This window comes from Octodon degus, unplaced genomic scaffold, assembly GCF_000260255.1.
Source record: "Octodon degus isolate 3935 unplaced genomic scaffold, OctDeg1.0 scaffold00203, whole genome shotgun sequence".
NCBI classification, from domain to species: Eukaryota; Metazoa; Chordata; class Mammalia; order Rodentia; family Octodontidae; genus Octodon; species Octodon degus.
The window spans coordinates 1879988-1903483 of NW_004524779.1; the positions used below are offsets into that span (position 1 = coordinate 1879988).

General features: G+C 39.9%; 1 protein-coding gene across 7 annotated transcripts in view; it reads left to right on the top strand.

The window, feature by feature from the left end:
* The window catches only part of Lrch3 (leucine rich repeats and calponin homology domain containing 3), a 121355-nt gene that overhangs the window by 73218 nt on the left and 24641 nt on the right, over positions 1–23496 (top strand). For 3 of the 7 annotated variants that reach the window (XR_002818805.1, XM_023704769.1, XM_023704767.1), the window contains exons 13-20: positions 1718–1768; positions 2950–3003; positions 5850–5921; positions 10777–10825; positions 11720–11836; positions 12736–12842; positions 13823–13960; positions 21870–21947. Coding sequence is in view for 6 of the 7 variants with exons in the window: in XM_023704769.1 (XP_023560537.1) it covers positions 1718–1768; positions 2950–3003; positions 5850–5921; positions 10777–10825; positions 11720–11836; positions 12736–12842; positions 13823–13960; positions 21870–21947 (666 nt within the window). In the remaining variant the exon portion in view is untranslated. The remainder of the gene's footprint in view (positions 1–1717; positions 1769–2949; positions 3004–5849; positions 5922–10776; positions 10826–11719; positions 11837–12735; positions 12843–13822; positions 13961–21869; positions 21948–23496) is intronic. The other 4 variants (XM_023704770.1, XM_023704768.1, XM_023704771.1 and 1 more) reach the window with 4 other exon arrangements.

A 23496-nucleotide genomic window follows, 5' to 3' on the forward strand; every position in this document is an offset into this window, starting at 1 on the left:
TAAGGTTAAATACTCAGCTAGTAAGTGAGTGGGCTCCATATCCTGCTCTGGCCACAGTGCCATCTTGCCTCTCATGAAGTGATATGGCTGATGCTTAGATATCCCTGGTGCTGTCTGTGTGTTTACATAAGTTGCTATTTAGCTTGCCTTTGTCCAATTTCCTTAGCTAGTGAGAGCTACTCACACTGCAGACGTTCATGACTGCCTTTAGATTATAGGGTGATCTTGATCTGTTAGGCAGAAGCAGCAGCAGATTTTAAATAGGAGAAAACAGGAGAAGAGATACTTCTTTGAAAGTAGTCATGTTAGAACAGATCAGAAAAAAAGACTAGAGGAGAAAAGGGGAATAGAAAGTAATTGCAATAATTAGACTCAAAATGAAGGTATAAAGCTGGATGATTTTTAAAATCCTCAAGAGCTGATAGTATTGCAGTGGTGGCAGGTCAAAAATATCTGAATTTTAATCATTTCCCACTCACTATGTGCTTGACTTTCTGAAAATTACTAAACTACTTTGTGCCTTGAGTTTCCTCATATGTATTCTACTTATCAATTAAATATTAACTATTTCAGAATTATTATACATGTATAATACTAGTATGGTAGGTGCTCTGAGTCTAACATGGGTAGAGTGTAGAATTTGGCATTGGGAGACAGGTATAAAGCCCAATTATGCTACTGACAAACTTTGTGACCTTGTATTTGACCCACAATCTCTGTTCTCAATTTTCTCATCTCTAAGCAGATGTGATTATGATTTTTATATATATCACAGAGGAAAGAAAGAGGGAGGGAAGTTTTGCAGAGAGGGAACGAGAGTGGGGGGCAGGACCACAAGGAGAAGGTGAAGAAAAATGATGGTGGCATGCCTAGTATATGTACCAGTTGTCTAAGAGGAACATAATCATTACCTGTCCCACATACATACCAGGAGAAAAAAGCGATACTCTGTGTAAAAAGACCAACTACATACATGTTATTATTTGTCCTAATTGCAAAAATCAGTGAAGTGGGAGACACAACCCTTAGTGCAGGAAATAAATTACAACTTTGTGGATATTGACGTGAGTTGATAGTGTGGTTTCCATCTAGAGTGCTTGCAGAGGCTGTTGAGAAAACCAGTTGAGTCAGTCAATGGAAAGCTGGAGCTGTCAGCTTTAGCATGGTATTTAAGTAGGTTAGAAGATGCGTTCCTATAATCCCAGCACTCAGGAGGTTGAGGCAGGAAGATCACTGTGAATTTAAGTTAAAATTTAACAGAGTAAGTATCATTTCTGATGTTCTAGATTTTAACTGGACTAGCCTGGACTACATATGGTGAGACCCTATGTCAAAACAAAACTAAACTAAACTAATCTTTAAAAATATAATGATACAGTTGTGAGATTTTTTTTTAAGTTTAAATAAGATACTAAAAGTAAGGGCAACATCTTAAGTATAAATCAAAAAAATCTACTGTATATGTAAGAAACAAAGAAATAAGTGCAAGTGGGAATGGAGGCATGTGCCTATAATCCCAGCATCTGGGAGGCTGAGGCAGAAAAATCACCATGAGTGATTAAGGCCAGCCTGGGCTCCATAGTGGGTTTAAGGCCAGCCTGAACTGAACTACATAGCAAGACTGTGTCTCAAAAAACAAAAACTAACAGAGTAAGTATCATTTCTAGTGCTCTAGATTTTAACTGGCTTCCTTTTGGGGGGGCTTTGGGGTATCTAGCAAAAAGCAACACAGAGTCCACAAAAACAGCAACCCCCAGTGGATAGTGAGGTAAGTGTGTAACCACCTTTTCTTTGGGATTTATTTTTCCCATGTAAATGAAATGTTTTACATGTGATTTTCCTGTTTTCAGTGATCAGAATTTTGCCATATTTTTTCCATCACAAAATTCTATTTACAAAGAAAAGATGATATAGGTGAGAGGGTTGTGTTAAAAGCCCTGGGTCTAGCTGGGTGTGGTGATGCATGATGCATGCCTGTAATTAGAAAGCTGAGGCAGGAAGATCAGTATGAGTTCAAATCCAACCTGGGCTACATAGTGCATTCAAGGCTGACCTGAACTATATATAGCAAGACCCTGTCTCAGAACAAACAAAAAAAGCAGCAGCAGCAGCCATGAATCAGGATTCCATCACATCTGCCTGTGCACCCTCCCAGAGACTCTGTCACCCTCTCTGGCTCTGCCGGCCATACCCACTCAACAATATGGTGTCACCAAAGAGAATTCTAAGACCTATATCTGAGATGGTGACTGGTGTTGCTGGTTGAAGAAAAAGACTCCAGGATTTCACCTTCAGTGGTTATTTCATTGTTAACCAATTAAAGTCTGTGAAGTCATTAGTTTTATCTTAGGCAGTGTCAAGCACAGTGGCACACGTTTGCTAATCCTAGCACTCAGAAGCCAGCCAGGGGTGCACATTGAGTTCAAGTGAGTTCAAGGTCAGCCTGAACTACATGAGATCCATAATGACTACATAATAATAAGAAAAAAAGAATGTGTGTGTGTGTGTGTGTGTGTGTGTGTGTGTGTGTGTGTGTGTGTCAATACATTTCACTGTGAGTAAATGTAAAATTAATTGCTTAGTCTTTTAAAAATACCTACTTTGAATGAATTTTATCATAGTTGAATTTTGATTGACTTTTCCTTTATTTTTGCCATTAGTTTCTTCAGTTTGAGTCTCACTTCTTTAAAAAGAAATTGTTTTCTATAAATTTTGACTTTGCTTCAGAAGATTATTAAGTAGTGAAATCATGTTTGAAGTTAATTGGGGCTCAGTTAATTCATTGGCTGGTAAGGTGCTTGGATTCAGAGGATTGTAAGTGTGATCCTTGAGTCACCACCCTCCAAGTTGTGGCTTAATATCTCTGTCCTCTTGTGTGTTTGTTTGAAGTGTGTCACTTGTGTGTGTAGTTTGCTTTTGACATTGCTTCATTTTTCTCCACCTCTCCAGTGTCCTTTCCCACCCAGAAGGTCTCAGCACACTGATGATAGTGCCTTGTTAGTGGTAAGATTTATAAAAAATGAAGTTTTACATTGCTCTGTCTGAAGATTGAAGAGCAGCTATGTGCTCTTCACTCACAAATGACCTGAAGCCAGGCTTGGAGGCGCACGCCTATAATCCCAGCACTCAGGAGGCTGAGGCAGGAAGATCAGTGAGAGTTTGAGACCAGCCTGGGCTACAAAGTGAGTTCAAGGCCAGCCCAAACTGCATAGTGAGATCCTGTGTCTAAAAGACAGGACAAAAAAAAGGGGCCTGGGATGTGTCTCAGTAGCACAGTGCCTGACTAGCAAGCACAAGGTCCTGAGTTCAATTTGCAGTACCCCCCATGCCTGCATACCATAAAACATGGTGAGAGTCATTGCTGAAAGCTTTGGAGGAGGTGGGTCTGTGTCCTGGCAGCACTGTCCATGGTACCCAGGATTCAAGGGCTGCACAGTCTCTGCAGTGCTTTTCTCCAATGAAAAACATTTGCAGTAAGAACTGCACTGGCTTTGTGTATGTGAGATGTATCACTGTATCAGCCTTTCACACGGCTTTTCCTTCCAGGTACATTTTATTATTTGTTAATTTGACTCATGAGTCACCCGTTTGTTAAATGGGATTCCTTACCCCATGACACTAATATACTAATATACAACTTTACATTTGGCTTCCTATTTTATTATGTATTTTAAACTGCTAAAAAAAATCCCAAATTTAAATTCTAAATTCTTGCATCTCAATATTATTACTCCACTCATTTTTAAACTCAGGAAAACATTATTATTAGCTGATAATGCTAACTACTGATCACTTTTAACACTCATTTACTTTTTTGTATTGTTTAGCTTTTTTGGTTTTGTTTGTTTTGAGACAGGCTCACCAGGAACTCACTAGGTAGCCAAAGCTGGCCTTGAACTTGAGGCAATCCTGCCTCAGCCTTCCAAGTGCCTGATTACAGTTGCATACCCAGCTAACACTGGTTTACTTTTTATTGCATTTTCACCAACTGAAAATTAGTGTAAAATGGGACTTTATTTAAAATCCTAACTTTATAAGTCTTACAAGAAAATGCCCACCATTTGTAGAATTGCTTTTCCCATAATGTTTCCCATCCTGTTTTTATGGTAATATCAAAACCACTGTATTCAAAAGCAGTGTCTTCAGCAAGTCCTGCGTCATGTGCCAGAAGCGCTGCTGCTGTTGTCCTGTGAGTTGCGTTCCTTGATCATCAGGTCTCTGCTCTGTGGGTTCCCACTGTCTGTTACAATTTCTGTACACTCTGCAAGTTTCATTTTCCTTGAAATAGATAAAGCACATTTTAGCTGGGCAGACTTAAAGATGAAGATGTCCACAGAGTTTGGAGTTTTAGAAGAAGTTGCTCGGCATGAGAAGTCAGAAATACTTTTATGAGGGAAATAGTGAAAGCTCTGATGATCCAGACGCAAAAGTATCTCCTTCACTTCTCAAAGCAAATTTAAGGTTAAAAATGATCACCATTCTCATTACTGAGGCAGAGAATGTCTTTCCACGGTCACTTAGGTAGATCTCAATGTGGGTGACTTAGGACGAGCAGGAGACACAATGTATCTGTTGCCTTCCATACTATAACTGAAAGTTTATATAAGAAAAAGTAGAGCTTGAAAGGACAATAGCAGAATCCTCTTAGCATGAAGTTTGAAATAGCTTTCAGGTATTTGTCAGAAGAATACACCTGTATTGTAATTAAAAGTGTTCAGCCAAATGTGGTGGCACATCCTATAATCCCAGCAATTGAGAGGCTGAGGCTGTAGCAAGAGGACCTCAGTGAGTTCAAGGCCAGCCTGGCTACAAAGTGAGTTCAAGACTAGCCCAAACTGCATAGTGAAACCTTGTGTCAAAAAAAAAAAAGTATTCATGCCTTGCCTCATGAGTGAAATGACTCTTATTAAAAGCCACATTTTTTCCTTCTAAACTGATGGCCTCTAAAAAGCAAATTTTTTGTATGTCAAAGTGTCCAACCAACACTATACCAAGAGTCCCGTTTTAAATTCTGTCCCTGACCTTGTCATACCTACTCTTCCAAGCCTTCCTGCTGCTCAAGTCCAAACCTATTCCCGTGGCCTCAAAGTTTTTGTCACCTCTGGCTGCTCGCACCTGTCCAGTCTCATCTCTGGACTCACTCTACCCACATTTTTCCAACTCCCCAGATAGTTCAGCCCTTTCCTGCCTCAGAACATTTGCCAATGCTGTCTCTACATGGAGTTGAGTAGCAGTCGGTATAATTGGGATTAATATTGGGAAGACGCTGTTCTGATTCACTATAGCTCTGCTCATTTAAAATGGAATTCTTGGGGCTGGTGAGATGGCTCAGTGGTCTAAGGCACCTACTTAGAACAAGCTAAACTAAACAAAGCACAGGGACCGCGGTTCAATCCCCCAGCACCACATGCCAGCCAGCCCCGCCCCCTGGTGGGCTGAGCTGGCCACACACAAAATAAATAAATAAATATTTTAAAAAAATAAAATAAATAAAATAAAATGGAATTCTTTGACTAAAAGTATTTCCCATCATAGGGACAGCAGAGGACTCCATAGTTTCAAAAGTATTTTGATAAAAATGATAATGTTCTCAGATTTATTTCTATGTAAAATCATTTTTACAAAATCACAACTCCCAGTTATTGATATTATATGAGATATTGTAAATATCCTGAATTACACAGATGGAAAACTAGGTTGGATAAAAGATATTAAATATTGTCTATCTTAGTAAATATTTGAAAGTTGTCAGTGACCTTTCCTTTTCTAATTTCATTGCTCAGATATGCACACTTGACATTTTGCTAACAAACGCTGCCTTCTGTGTCTTCTCTTCGTTTGAAATGTAGTCGCTGTCAGGGTTGAATCAAGTGGGCTGTGCTGCTACCCTGCCTCATTCTGCTGCCTTCATGCCTCTTAAGGTATCTCTTTTTATATTCATTATCCAGGAAATTTGGGGAAGAAATAAAGGTAGGTCTTAAAATTTCCCAGTAGATTGGTCTTACAGAAGCCTGAAATATAGGGATGTATAAAATACACATGTACTGTGGGCATAGTGGGGTATACCTGTAATCCCAGCATTTGGAAGGCTGAGGCAAGAAGATCACTGAAAGTTTGAGGTCAGCCTGGACTACACAGGGAGACTCTGTCTTGAGAAAGAAAAGAAAAGGAAAGAAAGAAGCAAAATGGAGAGATTTTGCATAAAAATTTTTGAACATTTTATTGTTTCAGACATAGTCATAGAAAGTTGGTCATGGTAGTGCACACCTATAATGCCAGCACTCAGGAGGCTGAGGCAGGAGGATGACTGTGAGTTTGAGGCCAGTTTGTGCTATACAAGTGAGTTCAAGACCTTGTCTCAAAAAAAAAAAAAAAAAAAGACATAGAACCTGCATTAAGTTCTTATATTCAGATTTTGAAAAGTCATTCTTTCTCTGTCTCTTTTTTTTGGTACCAGGGATTGGACTTGGGACCTTAAACTTGCCAAGCAGGCACTTATTTCACTGAGCTATTTCCCCAGTGTCATTCTCGTTTTGTGACACACAATATCAGATTAATTTGTTGTGTAATGATAGAGAATAATGAATCTGTCTAAAACTACCACTGCCCAACCCCCCACAGTATGGGTCAGCCAACTATAGACTGTAGGCCACCTGTTTTTATAATTAAAGTTTTAGTAGGCACAGCTGATCCTTTTTTGTTCATGTATTATCTGTGTTTCACAGTGAATGGTTGGAATAGTTGTGACAGAGGTCATAATAACCTGCACACCTAAAATGTTTATTGTCTATAAGAAAAAAAATGATTAGTCTTTACTTTATGTCAACATAATATCTTAAGAAATGATAAATTCCACCTTCTAAAAAACCTGAATTTAAACTTTAGAAATTAAAGCTGGCTATATACACGCCTATAATCAAAGCACTTGGGAGGCTGAGGCAAGAAGAGGGCCACAGTTTGAGGCCTGCTCAATAAACAAACTAACTCTTAACTCTAGAAATTAACTTTAACATTTTATCTTTAACTCTAGAAATTAATCTGTAGTACTTTATCTTTTGAAGGCCTCTGGGAATCATAATTCCACATTCGTCACCAGAGAATGCGTAAGAAATGATTTAATAATTCTCGTCAAAAGGGTCTTCCTTATATCTAATGTATCTGTCCCAAAGTGGTTCTCACTGATTCTTCTTTTCTTTCCAGTTAGAGGTTTCTGTGTAAACATCTTTGCACTTGAAAGTATCATCATCTCATACATGATTTTTCTCTAAATAAAGGTGCTTTCTTAATACCTGTTTACAGATTCCCTTCCCTCCCTTTTGGCTCCACAAGCATGGCTAGAAGTGTAACCAAGCATAGCCTTCCTAGTGCTGGGCCTGCCTGGGTTTTCACATATCTTACTTTCCATGCCAGCTTTGCTTGTCTTTTTCAGTTTGTGATGTTCTTTTTATTCAATATCTATTCTAATTCTCAGCATTCATGTTGTATTCCCAAATTTCTACTTCTTGTGTTTTTTGTTCTTTTTTTCCTGAATATTTAATTTGGCAGTTTGAGCATTTTTGCTCCTGCAGTGTACTAGAATACTTTCAAATTCTTGCGTCATGCTAACCTCTCAATTTTATGGTATCTGTTAACCTAATGACCCATTTCTCTGATCAGTTAGTGAAAGTGCTTTATGTACCTGGGTGACCCCTAAGAAAATTTTATCTGAAATTCTCTTCCATGGTAACCTTTTGCTAGCCTTTTTCAGTTAGGGTCCTTATTTGTACAACATAGAAAATTATTTCAGCAGCCAGGTGTAGTGGTGCATGCCTCTAATCCCAGCTTTCAGGAGGCTGACGCAAGAGAATGTCAGAGAGTAAGTACAAGACCAGCCTGGACTACATAGTTGAAACCCTGTCTCAGAAAACCAAAAAGAAAAGAAAATTGTTTCAGCAATTTTTTCCCTCAAAATTCTCTGAAGAATCTGAGCTTACTTAAGGAGAAATACAGATACGCAGCTAGTACCACTCTACATGTGTAAAAGAGAAATTGGATTATCGCAAGGGAGCCATTGGGCTTTGGGAATTATCCTATCTCAGAGTCGGTTAACTAAAAAAGGTCAGATATGGATGTACCGAAATTTGTAGGATCCAGATCTTATTTTTTCTACAAAAGTGATTCTCATGTAAAAGTAAATCTAAAACTTTACTGATTTAAGTTAGATGTTAAGTCTGACTTTCCTTCTATCAGACCTGCTAAACAGGCAGATGATTGGTTATCAGATTTTATCTTTACTTTTACAACAATTATATGCTGTGTTTATGCATGGTTTTGTTTCTTTTATTGCTCAGCCAGTCTTAAAAATTGAATTCATGGGGCCAGGGAGATAGCTCAGAGGCATAAGCACCTACCTGGCAAGCACAAGGACCTGAATTCGATCCTGACCCCTCATGTCGTGCGGTCTTGGCCCTGGATCCCTGGGCACCCACCATGCGGCCTGGAACTGGGCATGGTGGTGTACTCCTGTAATCCTAGCACTTGGGAGGTTGAGACAGGAGGATCTTTGTGAGTTTGAGACCAACCTGGGGGCTACAGAAGTGAGCACAAGGCCAGCCTGGACTGCGTAGTGAGTAAGACCCAGTCTCAAAAAAAAAAAAAAAACCTGAATTCATACCTTTTTTTTTTTCCTTTTTTCGGAACCGGGGATTGAACTCAAGCCCTAGCACTTGCCAGGGAAGTGCTTAATCCACTGAGCCACCTCCCTGGCCCTCATACCAATTTTTTAAGATTACTCCATAATCATTTTTTGTGCTCCAAGAATCCCCAAATATAGTTAAGTAATCCTAGAGTGATCTGAGTTAATTATTTTAGTGTCCTATCCTGAAAGTCACTTAGACTTAAGGTTTCTTTTGGTAAAAGTATATTTTTGAAGCCATCATATACAAGACCCTGCCCTGTAGCTGTTTTCCTGGCGCGGATTGTATTGAGCAGGCTCTGCAGTTAGTTCAGGAGGTCCACGGCATTTACTGTCATTTGGTATCATTTGTCTCAAGTCTTCAACTTATTTATCTTGTAAGGCTGCCTTTGTATCTTCCTTTTATTCCTTACTGTGCTTAAACTTCTAGCCTCTGTACTATAAATGACACTTCTTAAATGTATCTAGAAGAATAATCTGTGTCTTTAAAGGTTTTCATCATTGGACCTTCACTCTATCTGGCTAGTGTGCTTTTCCCTTCCTGGCACACACCCTTTGACAGACAGGATAGTCTTGTGTCCTCACAAAAGTATGCCAGGGCAAAATAGCTCAGTAGACTAAGTGCCTGCTTTGGCAAGCCCAGGGACCAGAGCTCGATTCCCAGTCCCGGGGTGCTCTGAGCCAGCAACCAAATCTGGGAGTAGTAGCGCACGCTGTCATCCAAGCACTGAGGAGACTTAAAACAGGAGGATCACTACAAGTCTGATAAGTCTGAGTTGTGCAGTGAGATACACAAGTACCAGATACATACATAATTGGAAAAAAAAAAAAAGGTCAGCTTTTACATCACCTTCCTGTTGATTCCTTTTACTGTTTCCTGTTACTCTTGCTTTAACTTAAATTTCTTATTGAAATTTCCATTTTTTCCAACACCTGAAACTTCGATATGAATTTACAATCTCTTTTTTTACTGTGATTTTTTTTTTTAAATGTATTTGGTAGTGTCTCACTATGCAGTTCTCATAGTGATCCTCCTGTTTACACCTCCCCAGCACTGATTACAGGCATGCACCACCACACCTGGCTCTTTAGAATCTGTTTTCTGCCCAGCTCAAGGGCTCAGCACCCCTGGAGGTGAGGCCGGCATGGCATGGGGGGCTGAGGATCGAACCCAGTTCTCCATGCTTGCCTAAGCAGGTGCTTAGTTTGTGGAGCTATCTATCGGGGCCCAATCTTTTTTTTTTTTTTTTACAATTTTGATGAATATGTCTTTTCCCTGGAAAGGTAATTCATCGTTTCACTCAAATGTATACCTTACTGTTTGAGTCTTAATCCTGAGCTAAGAATTATAACTGGGAAAAATGTTCTCAACAGCATTTAAAATTTTGTCATCAATAACTTCAACTATAAATATGAGATTTCTGAAAATATTTTTATCTCCTTGTTTGAAGACAATTTCTGAAACTACTGAAACCAGTGTAGAGAAGAATATAGGAGTAGATATGTGTGTGTCAGTTTTAAAATCATTCTTCGTTCAGAACTATCTTATCATTTCAAAAGTTATAATTAAATTTATTTATTTTCTGTCTTTTTGAGACAGCAGTTCAGGCTGGTGTTGAACTCACTTTATAGCTCAGCCTGGTCTTGAACTCCCAGTGATCCTGTCTCAACCTCAAAAGTGCTGGGATTAGAGATGTGTACCACCATGCCCAGCAACCTACATCACTCTTAAAAAATTAAATTTTGCTTTCCAGAGGAAAATACTTTGGAAACTATTTTGGAAAAATGCTATGAGAAAAATTTTGTTCCCATTTCTATTTTTCAATGAATTTTCTACCTTAGAATGATGTTTCAGGATCTTTGGAAAGCCTGCAGGATAATAGGACTGCCTCCAGAAAATGCATCCATAATGCAACAGAATAACAAGTTTATTTTTTAAAACAATGTGAAAAATTAATTCATTTCACCAAATTTTTATTTCTAGACATAATTTTGCAGGAGAGTTACATAGATTCATTGCTTTCATAGTTGCAGAGTTGCCATGAATGTGGAAAGTAGCCCTTTCTGGATAATAACTCTTATATGTCTCTGTTCCTCTGCAGAGTGATGACAGACCTAATGCCACGTCAAATTCACCTGCAGTGGAAACAGGTAAAAAAAAAAAAAAAAAAAAAAAGTAACAGATAATAGACATAGAGGTATAATCATGTCAAGATAATAATTCTTGGGCTGGGGATATAGCTTAGTGGCATAAGCTCCTGCCTGGCAAGCACAAGGTCCCAACTTTGATCCCCAGTACCACAAAAAAAAAAAAAAGTAATTCTTTTCCAGGACTTCTTGATCAGTTACTTCTTAGTAACTAAGATAGTTCTTAGAGAACTGACTGAGATAGTTCTTAGAGAACGTTTCAGAAATGGAAATCAGACACCAAATCAGAAATGTTCTAAATGCATTTATTTATTTTTTTTTTTTTTCCGGAACCAGGGATTGATCTCAGGTCCTTGTGCTTGCCAGGGAAGCACTTATTCTACTGAGCCATCTCACTGGCCCCTAAATACTTTCTTTTTAAAAATTCATCTTTGGGCTGGTGAGATGGTTCAGTGGTCTAAAGCACCTACTTAGAACAAGCTTAGCAAAAACACAGGGACCGCGGTTCAATCCCCCAGCACCACATGCCAGCCAGCCCCGCCCCCTGGTGGGCTGAGCTGGCCACACACACACACACACAAATAAATAAATTTTAAAAAAATTCATCTTGTTCAACAACTCCTTAGCCATGTAATAACAACAAATGAACATAAACTAGTAGGACTATAGATTTGCAAGAGACTGTTCATCATATGAACATCTGTTGATAACACCAAAAATAACTTCAGAATTAAAAACACGGCCTCCCTGCTCTGAGTATTATTTTTCTTACCAAACTTTACATTCATGAAGAGACATCATTTTATATCATTGGCATGTTTAATGTGATTTTTCTTTATGTGTCTATATATTTAATTTTTCTTTTCATTTCCTTTAACCTCATCTTGCTGTTCCAAGCTGACTTAGTTCATCACTCTGCTGCATATTCTTTTCCTGCTGCTAGCCAGAGAAATCAAGTCCCGCGCCCTGAGAGCTTCCTTTTCCGAGGAGCTGTCAGGACAGAAACAAATAAAGGTAAGTGGCAGTGATTTTACAAGGTGGGACAGTGGGTTATTGGGGATAGCCTGACAATGAAATTAACTCTTAACATGCTTTCACATGTCTCTACCAAGGGCTAGCTTTAGGAAAAGCTTTAAACTGTGGAAGTTTATAATCTCACTGATAGTAAATCAGGAGCACCTTGTTTGAATTTGTTTTAATAAGAAAGCTTCTTAGAAGTCAGCCATGGTATTACATGCCTATATTCTTAGCTACTCAAGAGGCTGAAGTAGGAGGAACATAGGTTTCAGGACAGTCTGGGCAAGCATATCAAGATTCTGTCTCAGAATAAGAAGGGCTGAAGATGTAGCTGAGTGGCAGAGCTCTGTGTTTATTATTCATGCAATTTTCTGTTTGTATGTTATTTTCAATAAAAACATTTTCAAGTGGATATAATCATACAATAGTAGTTAGCCACTGGCTTATGAAAATGTCCTGGTTTTTTAATGCTCTTTTGCCATTGTATGTATTTTTAAATTTCTGTAATAAAAATCTTAACAGAGTCTTTCCACAAGATTGGCAGTACTATACACATAAAGAATCTAAGGTCGAAGGGCCAGCAAGGTAGCTCAGTGGATTAAGCACCTGCTTAGGCAAGCGCAGGTGCCAGGGTTCTTTTCTGAGCACCACAGGCCACTTTGGCCTTGCCCCTAGGCACACTGAGTCCACCATGGAGTCCAGGCATGGTGGCTCATGCCTGTAATCTCAGCGCTGAGGAGGCTGAAAACAGGAGGATCACTATGAGTCTAAGCTGTGTAGTGAGACCCTGTACCAAATACATAAAAAAAAGAAAGAAAAAGAATCCGAGGTCGAGCCAATGTGGGCACTCTGCTGGCACCACAGTCACCTTTCTCTGTTGCATTTACTGTCTGTAGGTCATGGTCCCTCCCTACTCTCACCTCCTATACCTGCCTCGGATTCTACAGAATGCGTCACCAGACAGAGAGAAGAAGAGCTGAAATTAATAGATCAGCTACGGAAAGTGAGTATATTATTTTTGGCTTGCACTTAAAGTGTTGCTGCTCTAGTCCATATCCCTGTAATCACTTGTGCATCTGACGTACAATTTTTATAGAACCAATAAATGCCAAGCCAGGTGTGGGAGCACACTCTTATAATTCCAGATACTTGGGAGGCTGAGGCAGGAAGATCAAAAGTTCAAGGCCAGCCTGGGCAGTTTAATAATTTAGTGAAACCCTCTCTAAAATAAAATTTTAAAAGGTCTGAGGGTGTAGAGCATTTGCCCATGTGAGAGGCCCTGGGTTCACTCTGTGACACCAAAACTCCATTATGTGCTGTGCTTTACTACGAAAGTTAAAGAAATTTTGTTACAAAGGAAACTCTTGTTCAATCCCCAGTTCCACCAAAAAAAAAAAAAAAGGAAACTCTTTTTCAGCATGTTACTAAGAAATAAGATGAATTATTCTAAAAGCTCAATTCCTAGCTTTACTCATTTTTTTCATTTCCTTCCTGCCTCAAGTTATAAAGAAATTTTATGAGTCATAATTTATATTACATACATGTAAACATATATAGCACGCTCAGTAGTGAGAGATTCACCATTTCATTTTGGACCTGAAGGAAAATCTAAATTTTCCTCTTTAATTTTGTTTTGTTTTGTTGTTTGTCTGTGATAGGATATAGTTTTACTATGTATCCTAGGCCACCCTCAAAAAGTCGTGATGATCCTCCAGCCTCAGCCTCTCTAATGTGTGTATCACCACACCTGGCTTTCTTTTTCTTTCTAGTCAGAAAATTGTCTCTGAAATTCTGTAGTACTTGACAGTATATGCGGTCTGACTGCCATGCATATATATTGGATCTCCGTAAGATATTGACTTGGGCGACAAGGATTCCTTTTTATCTTGATTTCTAGTTAAATATTGTCTATTGTAACACCATTATGTCTTATGTGCTAATTACTGTTCAGTGAATATATTATGCATTTTCCTGTTCTTTCAGCACATTGAGTACCGGTTAAAAGTCTCCCTACCTTGTGATCTTGGAGCAGCTCTTACAGATGGTGTTGTTCTTTGCCATTTGGCCAATCATGTGCGGCCTCGGTCTGTCCCAAGCATTCATGTTCCCTCACCGGCCGTGGTGAGTTTTTAATGCTAGAAAGCATCAGCTGTTCATTAGATAGTTATTGAACAGTGGACAGTCATTGTGCTAGATATTGGGGATGCAGATTTAAAGGGTCTATTCTCTGCTTTCTTATTTATTTATTTATGGTAGTGGGGATTGAACTCAGGACCTTGCACTTGCCAGGCAAGCGCTTATTCTACTGAGCTATCACCCCGGCCCAATTCTCTGCCTTCTTGGTCTTACTTTTACTAGAGAAAAAAGACATGAAAACAATAACTTACAACAGTGTGATGAATGTTAGAACAGAGATGTATGAGAGTGTGCTGTAGATAGACAATGATGGGATGAGTTAACTCTGCCTCCAGAGTTCAGGAAAACCTTCATTGAAGATGAAAAATGTGAACTAATTCTTAAAGCTTGACAGGAATTTGCCAGCAAGCCAGAGGAAGAGGAAGTCAATCTAGGCATCGTAATCCTAGATTCCACAGTGGAGGCAGAGCCTGGGGTATAGCTCACAAGAGCTCTTGCCTGTCATGCAGGAGGCCTTGGAAAGGAGCATCATAGGCATATTCAAGGAAGTGTTCCATTGTTCAAAAGGGATTATACAAGGTGTGAGTGCAAAAGGCAATGGATGAAGTCAGAAAGAAAAGCCAGGGGCTATGTTACCAAGGCCTTAGGAGCATGTTATCTTAGTGTAGACAATGAGGAAACACTGAAAGGATTTAAGGGGAATACTGTGATTATAATTGCAGGTTAGAATGAAGACTAGACCAGCATAGTGGCACACGCCTGTAACCCCAGCACTTGGATCATTGTGTTCGAGGGCAGCCTGGGCTACATAGTGTGTTCAAGGCCAGTCTGAACTGCATAGTGAGACAGTTACCTCCAAAAACAAAAAAATAATGATGAATCATGCTGGAAGAAAATTGCCTAAATGCTGGACCTGGTGGTGCATACCTGTCATCCCAACACTTAGGAAGTTAAGGTAGGAAGATTGCTGCGAGTTCAAGGCCACCCTGGGCAACACAGTGAGTTGAAGGTCAGCATGAATTACAGAGCATGACCTTGTCTCAAAAAAAAGAAAAAAAGGTGCCAAATAAGAGCCTGATGTTAGCCAGGCACAGCAGTGCATTAGGGAAACGGCCAGGAGGATCACACGTTTGCATCCCGCCTGGGCAGCGTAGCAAGACCACGTCTCAAAATTTAAAAACACTTTAAAACACTAAGCAGGAGCTCAGTGGTAAAGCTTCCCTGGGTTCAGTCCCCAACACCGCATCCAAGCTGGAAAAGTTAACAAGTTAGAGAATGGAGGAGGATTATGGTAGACGTGGGGTTGATGCAGCCTAGTGACTTCTGTGGGAGATCAGAGAACAGGGATTCTGAAAGATGGATGATGTTTTTGGTTACTGCTGGTCACACTTGGGTGTTACTATCAGGATGGCAGCCATGAGAAGAAGAGCAGGCTTTCGGCTTGGGTTGACACACCTCTTCTGATTTGATTTAATTTAAATTTTATTATAATTAAAAAAATTTTTTTAAAGATCTGCTCTGCTGGACAGCAGGGTAACTCTAGAAAATGATAATGTACTGGTTAATGGAGAAGGAAGGGCTTGAAATATTTTCACCATAAGGAAATAATGGGGGTTGGGGGTTGGGGAGATGGCCTAGTTGCATAAGCGCCTCCCTGGCAAGCCCAAGGTCCTGAGTTTGATACTCTGTGCCAAAAGGGAGGGAGGGAGGGAAGGGGGGGGGGAGAGAGAGAGAGAGAGAGAGAGAGAGAGAGAGGAAAGACAGACAGACAGACAGACAGACAGACAGACCACCACTACTTCCAAAAAAGAAAGAATGGCCCAGGGTAGAGCCTGGTAAGAGCACTTGCCCAGCCCAGCATGCCTGAGGCTCTGGCTCCATCCCCAGCATTTCACAAAAGACAGAAATGGTAAATAATTAAAGGGAATAAGATGTATGTAACCTTTTTTAAACATTGTATAATGTACACATATATCAAAATGTCACAGTATCTTTAAATATGTACAATTTTTTTTTTTTTTGGTGAATATTCTTATTTATTTATGTGTGTGTGTGTGTATTTGGCCAGCTCAGCCCACCAGGGGGCGGGGCTGACTGGCATGTGGTGCTGGGGGATTGAACCGCGGTCCCTGTGCTTTGCTAAGCTTGTTCTAAGTAGGTGCTTTAGACCACTGAGCCATCTCACCAGCCCCACAATTTTGTTTTTATGTATCAGTTAAATTTACTTTAAAAAAGAACCTATGAACACACACAAGTTTAAACTTTCAGATAGGGGAACACTTAACATTTTCACCTAGGTCTGATAGTTACTGTATTTTGCCATACTTTCTTTATTTGTGTGTTTATGTATCTTTTAATTATAGTTCTGTATATCATAACTCTGTGCCCCTTAACTATTCCCCACCTACCCTGCTTTCATTCATTGTCAGTGCCTGATAGAGGGCTGGGCTCAGGCCGCCAGTGCGTTTGGTGCAGTTTTCACTGAGCTCAGACTGACTCTGAGAAGAGGTTTAGCAGCCAACAGGGTGGGTGAAGCTGGGTGTGTGGACTTGTGGACTGGTGGAGGAGCACAGAGTGCCAGCATCTGTCATAGGGCATATTCACAACCTCCTCTTAGTTTAAGAACATCTACTTAGCTACTTTTCCTCCCTCCTGGCCATAGTACATGGGCACATACACACACTCATATATGCATACACGGTGCACATGCAGATAGAATGAAAGCTTTCACTGCATTTGATTGTTTCACCTGCTATTTTCATTTTCTTTTCTTTTTTTTTTTTTTTTTAATGTATTTGGTACAGGGTCTCACTACACAGCTTGGAGCTGTAGTGATCAGCCTCCCCACACTGGGATTACAGGCATGCACCCATATGCCCTGTCTTGGTAGCCAACTCACTGTGCCTAGGGGTAGGACTGGCAAAGCCTGTGGTGCTGGGGATCAAACCCCGGTCCCTGTGCTTACCTAAGCAGGCACTTAGTCCACTGAGCTATCTTGCCAGCTCTGTGTTTCACCTGCTTTTGATAACAATTGTACTATACTTAGCCATGTTTGACTTCTCAGCTTTTTAAAATTTAATTTCATTTTATTTTTTGGTTTTTTGAAACAAAGTCTCACTGTGCAGTTCAGACTGACCTTGAACTCACTATAATAGTCCAGGCTGACCTCAAACTCCTTGCAGTCCTCCTGCCTCAGCCTCCAGAGTGCTAAATTACAGGCATGTGCCACCACACCTGGGTGACCTCATCTTTTTTATTTTTTGGTAGGGAGAAGGGTATGTACCAGGGATTGAACTCAGGACCCTGAGCTTGCCAAGCAGGTGCTTATTCTACCAACCCCATCTTATTTTCTGTTATCCCCCCCCCCCACCTAGGATTGAACTCAGATTCTTGGCGTTTGCCGGTCAAACACTTATCCTACTGAGCCATCTCCCCGGCCTATTTTCTATTAATTTATTGTTAGTTAGCAGGCAGCTCCTGTTATAAATTATTGACTCAAGCTGCAGTTATATAGAACGTAGAGTTCCATTTAAGGCATTCATCTTACTGCTTTTCTAGGTGGAATCCTTTATCTTTCCCAAGGACCTTGTATCATTTTAATTGTAAGGGCTTCTTTGTTCCCAAAGTCCCAAGAGTGTAATATGTCCCTTTCTTGTGTAGCACATCCAAAAACAGTATCGTGCATTTCCGCTAAGGGAAACAGCAAGGCTCTTAAATAAAATAGCACTTGGAAAGCGGGTGCTCTGCTTTTCTTCATTTCCGGGGGTAATAAGCAAGGCGCTGGTGAACTGAGATTTGACAGTAAAAGGCCTGGGGTGCTTTACTGCCATCATCAGAACATCACACTGAAACAAAACTTATAAACATTTAACCCATTTATGCTGAAGCTTGAAATATTTTGAAATTTTCCTTGGAATTCATATATGTTAACCTACAAATCTTCAACGAGAATTTGAAGAGAACACATTTCATTTTGTTCTGTTATTATAGGCAACCCACAGGTGGATCACTAGGCATTGAAGGGGGTTAACTGCTTGAAGGAATAAATACATGAGCCTTTTTAGTTGTAAGAGATTTAACAGGCATTTAAAACTTTGTTTTGTTATCAACAACAAAAATAATTCTTACTGGCATTGGTCTAGGCAGAAAATGTAGCAACAGTGAGTTACAAGCAGTTCATTTTTTAGAAAATAGTAACCTTTCTTTTAAAAATAATGAAGGCTGTCAGGTGTGATGGTGCGTGCCTGTAATCCCAGAACTGCGAAAGGCTGGGGCAGGAGGATCACAAGTCCAAGCCTAGCCTGGACAATTTGGTGACCTAGTGAGACCCTGTTGCAAAAAAACAAAAAAGAATTAGGTGTAGTGGTACCTGCTTATCCCAGCACTTGGGAGGCTGAGGCAGGAGGGTCGTCATGATGAGTTCAAGGCTTGCTGATGCTATATAATGAGTCCAAGGGCACTCTGAACCACAGTGAGACCCTGTCTCCAAAAGTCATGGGGTTTTCTTTACCTGGGTTTTGTCTATGCTACAGATACAAAAAAAAAAAAAAGTGTAGTTATTTTTATTTTTTTAAATTTATGTATTTGTTATCAACAACAAAAATAATTCTTACTGGCATTGCTGGTTCTCACTATGAAGCTTGGACTTGTGGTAAATCTCCTGGTTTCAGCCTCCCCAGCACTGGGCTGCTTCAACCCACCCTGGGGGTAGGGCTGGCACAGCATGTGGTGCCAGGGACTCTAATCAAGGTCCCTGTGCTTACCTAAGCTAGCTTGCTTGCTTGCTTGCATTTGTTTGTTCGTTCTTTCTTTTTTCTTTTTCTTTTTTTTTTTTTTTTTGGCAGAACCGGGGATTGAACTCAGGCCCTTGTGCTTGCCAGGGAAGCACGTATTCCACTGAGCATCTCCCTGGCCCCTTTTTAACATTTTTTTTTTAAAGCATGTGTAGTTTTATTGTTTGGATGATCCTTTAACACTCACTCCCCACAAAAATAAAAAAGAAAGAAAAAGAAAGATCCCCAAAGGAACAAAAAAACACTGGAGATGTAGCTCTGTGTGAAGACCCTTGGCTCAACCCCTAGTACCACAAAAATAATAATAGTAAAGAGTATGAAAAAAAGAAAAGTAGTCTTTCATAAATCCCTGTTCTGTGATCTCCCACAGGAGTCACTAGGCTGCATCAACCCCACGTCTACCATAATCCTCCTCCATTCTCTAACTTGTTAACTTTTCCAGCTTGGATGCGGTGTTGGGGACTGAACCCAGGGAAGCTTTACCACTGAGCTCCTCCTTAGTGTTTTGAAGTGTTTTTAAATTTTGAGACATGGTCTTGCTATGCTGCCCAGGAGGGATGCAAACGTGTGATCCTCCTGGCCGTTTCCCTAATGCACTGCTGTGCCTGGCTAACATCAGGCTCTTATTTGGCACCTTTTTTTCTTTTTTTTGAGACAAGGTCATGCTCTGTAATTCATGCTGACCTTCAACTCACTGTGTTGCCCAGGGTGGCCTTGAATACACAGTAATCATCCTACTTCAGCTTCCCAAATGTTGGAATGACAGATGTGTGTCACCAGGTCCAGCATTTGGACATTTTTCTACTTGATTTTAAAAGCAAGTACTGGACTAGGGAGATAGCTTGGCAGTCTAAGCACCTGCCTGGCAAGCACAAGGACCCAATACCACATGCCATGCTGGCCCTGGAACCCTGAGTGCGCCATGCCAGCCACTGAAACCAGGCATGGTGGCACACGCTTGCAATTCCAGCGCTGGGGTGACTGAGACAAAAAGATCACTACAGAGTCTGAGCTGAGTAGCAAGACCCTGTACTGAATGAATGAATGAATGAATGAATGAATGAATGAATGAATGAATTTTTTAAAAAAGCAAGTAATAGGCCAGGGATATAGCTCAGTAGCACAGCATCTGCCTGGTAAATAAGAGGTCCTGAGTTTCATTCCCAGTATCCAAAAAACTAGCAAGTATTACTTGGGCAGGGTGCCACATGCCTGTACCACCATCACTGGAGAGGCTGAGGCAGGACTGCCAAGAAATCAAGCCCACCTAAACTACATAATTTTTTTAAACTGATTTTTTTTGTGGGTGGAGTGTTGAGACAGGGTTTCCCTATGCACTTCAGGCTGGCCTCTAACTCAGTGACCCTCCTGCCTCAGCCTTCCAAGTGCTGGGATTATAGGTATGTGCCACCACATCTGGTTCCAAATAATTTTTAAATAATTTTTAAAACTAAAAGTAAACTTTGGAAAAAAAAAAAAACCTAAAAGTAAGTATTTTTATACTAGGCAAATAAAGAGTGATTTTTGTTGTTTTGACTTGTTAAAGGAAAAAAGTCTGGGTTCAAGCAATCCTCTTGCCTGAGCTTTCTGAATGAATGGGACTGCAGATGTACGCTGCTTAAGAAGTCTTTTGGAGTAATAAAAAGGCACATTCAAATATGCAAAAGTTCCCAAACTGTCACGTTTGGGCTGAGGAAGTAGACATTCACTTAGCTAGATGAAAATCATCCACTATTTAAATTAAAAGGGAGGAGAAGGGGGGGCAACCCTGCTTTCAAATTGTGGTCATGACTCTTAACAATAAATAAATACTGTTGCCAGGAGTGGAGTCTCACATCTGAAGTCTCAGCACTTAGAGGCTGAGATAGAATTGCTGAGTTCACGGCCATCCTGGGCCATCCTGGGCTACATAGTGCGTCTCTGTCTCAAAAAAGCAAACGGGCTGGAGAGAGAGCTTAGTGGCCTAAGCACCTGCCTGGCAAGTGCAAGGTCCTGACTTCAATCTCCAATACCAGGGAAAAAAAAAAGCAAATAAACAACAACAACAAAAATCAATATTGCTCTAATGGAATTTCTGTTATAGTATTAGATTTCAAGATGAATTTTGACACCTTTTTCCTTCATAAAAATTGGTATTCTTCACAGTAGACTGTTTTTTCCTTTATTTTGTTCTTATGACCATCCAATAACTATAATTTACTTTCTTAGAATTATTTTTGTAGTGAGGATATAAATGAAAGTGAAACACACATGGGAACTCTTACCAGTTTTTTTGTCTATATTCATGTTAATTTTTTGTGATTCTTTGAGAAGTTGCTAGTTAGATGATCCCAGATCCATAAACAGATGTTCTTAAAATCTTAGTTGTTGTCAGTTAATAATGAGTTACTGCCTCTGTCATATATTTTTGAGCAACTGTTACTGATGTTTAAAAATTATGTTCCCTAGAATAGGGTGAAAGAAAATAGATCAAGTGTTAATTGTGGCTGTAGGTGAAAGATGATCTGTAGGTAATTAATTCTTCCAAATTCTTTATAGTGTATACTGTTTTTAAATGGGGGAGAAAAAGACAAAAAATCTTTGCCCCTTCCAAGCTTCTCTCTGTGTAGCACGCAGCTGTAGAACCAGGGTGAGCTGTGCTGGTCAGAATGGGGTGCCCCGCAGAGGTCCCCCAGGCTGCGGGCCTGTCTGTGTGGGGGTGCTCCTGAGCACAGCTGCATGTGGTGTGCACACAGCTCCTGTGGCTGCCCTCAGGGGTCGCGAAGTTGTGAGCGGTGGCAGTTTTGTGGTTCAAGACTAACATCACCAGATCCTTTGAGGAAAAATATACTGACTCTTTATAGCATTGTAAGTATGTGAAGCAACTGGCAAAGAATGCTTTTAAAGTTAGCACTTTTTTTTTTAAATAGTGTTCTCACTGTGTAGTCCAGGCAGGCCTTGAACTTGCTATGTTATCCCAGGCTGGCCCTAAACTTAGGATCCTCGTGCTTCAGCCTTCCCAGTGCTGAGATCACAGGCATGTACACCAGGTGTAGCAGTTAGTACGTTTCATAAACCTTTGCTAGTAACACCATGTTTTCCTCTTTCTTTTCTCATTGCAGCCTAAATTAACAATAGCAAAGTGCAGGCGAAATGTGGAGAATTTCCTGGAAGCATGCAGAAAAATTGGTGTACCTCAGGTAATATATTTAGCATTTTGTGTGTGTACTTCCTAGAAGATTTGGATATTGTCCTAAACTCTTGTCACAGATGCAAGTCTCTAAAATCTTATTACATAGACACTTTAAGATGTATCATTAAACTATTTTTTCGGCAAAAAATAAAATTTGCAGCAGTTCTAAACTAAGACGGTGTAGGTTGTAAGAGTCAGTCAGCATTCTTTTGATTGTTTTCCTTATTTCCAAGGACTTCACACAGAAATTACAAACATCAATTTAAATAATTATAAGTATCTAATAAGAAATACTATATTTTCCTAAACATCACTACCCTTTGACTTAGGTTAGCAACATGCACAGCAATATTTTTCAACATAAATACATCTCAGATTGAGAGTGCTTCAGTTTGCTTCTATTTTTTAATTCTTGGATACTTCTTAAAGACATTAATTTTAAAATAATCTTAACACTTTTAGGAATGTTATAGAACTGCTCAGTTTTTTTGTTTGTTTGCTTTGGGGTTTTTTTGTTTTTGTTTTTTGTTTTTTGTGGTACCAGGGATTGAACTCAGGACCTTGCGCTTGCTAGGCAAGCACTTATTCTGCTGAGCAATCTCCCCGGCCCTGCATTTTTTTTTTTTTAATGTTAACATGTAACATATACATAATAGTTGTCCAAACTAGGTAACACTGGAACGATTGTACTATTTACTAAATTACAGACTTCATGCAGATTCTACCAGTTTTTCCACTAAGCTTTAATGCTTTGGAGTATAGCTCACTAAAGGCCATTTCCAAGCACCAATTCTGTTCTAAGGATTTATGACTTCCAGTTCCTCAGTTCTAGTGTTCTACCCCTTTAATAGTAAAGATAGTTCAACTTATTTAGAGACGTTATAGGAAAATCAACTGGGTATACTCTTTGTTCAGTTAAACTTTTAAAAAAGCAACTTGAAGTGAATTAAGCATGTACTCTCTAGAATATTATATTTAATGATGTGATACAGATACAAATCTAAAGAAAGAAACAGCATGGGGCCATAGGATCCTTTTGTTCTGTTTGTATCGGAGCACATGCTTCATCACTGTACCTCATTCCCAACCCCTGCAAGTCTGACATTTCATCCAACCTGCCAAGGACCAAAATATGACTCTTCTGTCACCTTGATTAACTAGCTTTCAGAGACTCAGGATCAGCCCCGGGTCCATCAACAATGCCATGGTTCCCCTCCAGATGAAGCCCTTGTTCCAGGAGCTTCACAATGACCTCTCCTGATTTGTCTGCTACCCAGGGGCCCAGAAGGCCGGGGCATCAGTTGCAGAGCCGAAGAGCAATGGCCTAGCTCCCTGGTGCATTTGCATTAGCCAGCGTGAATTACTACGGTTGTCTTCTCCCATTTTTTAAAAGGAGATCATCATTATACACTTATTTTTCACTTTTTTCTTTTGCTGCTTTTTTTAAAAAATAACCTTAGTTATAAAAGAACAAACACATAAAGTGATAGTGACCAAGGACCATTTTTATTCCCGTGGACAAATTCAAAGCATTTTTTTTTCTTTCTTTCTTTTGG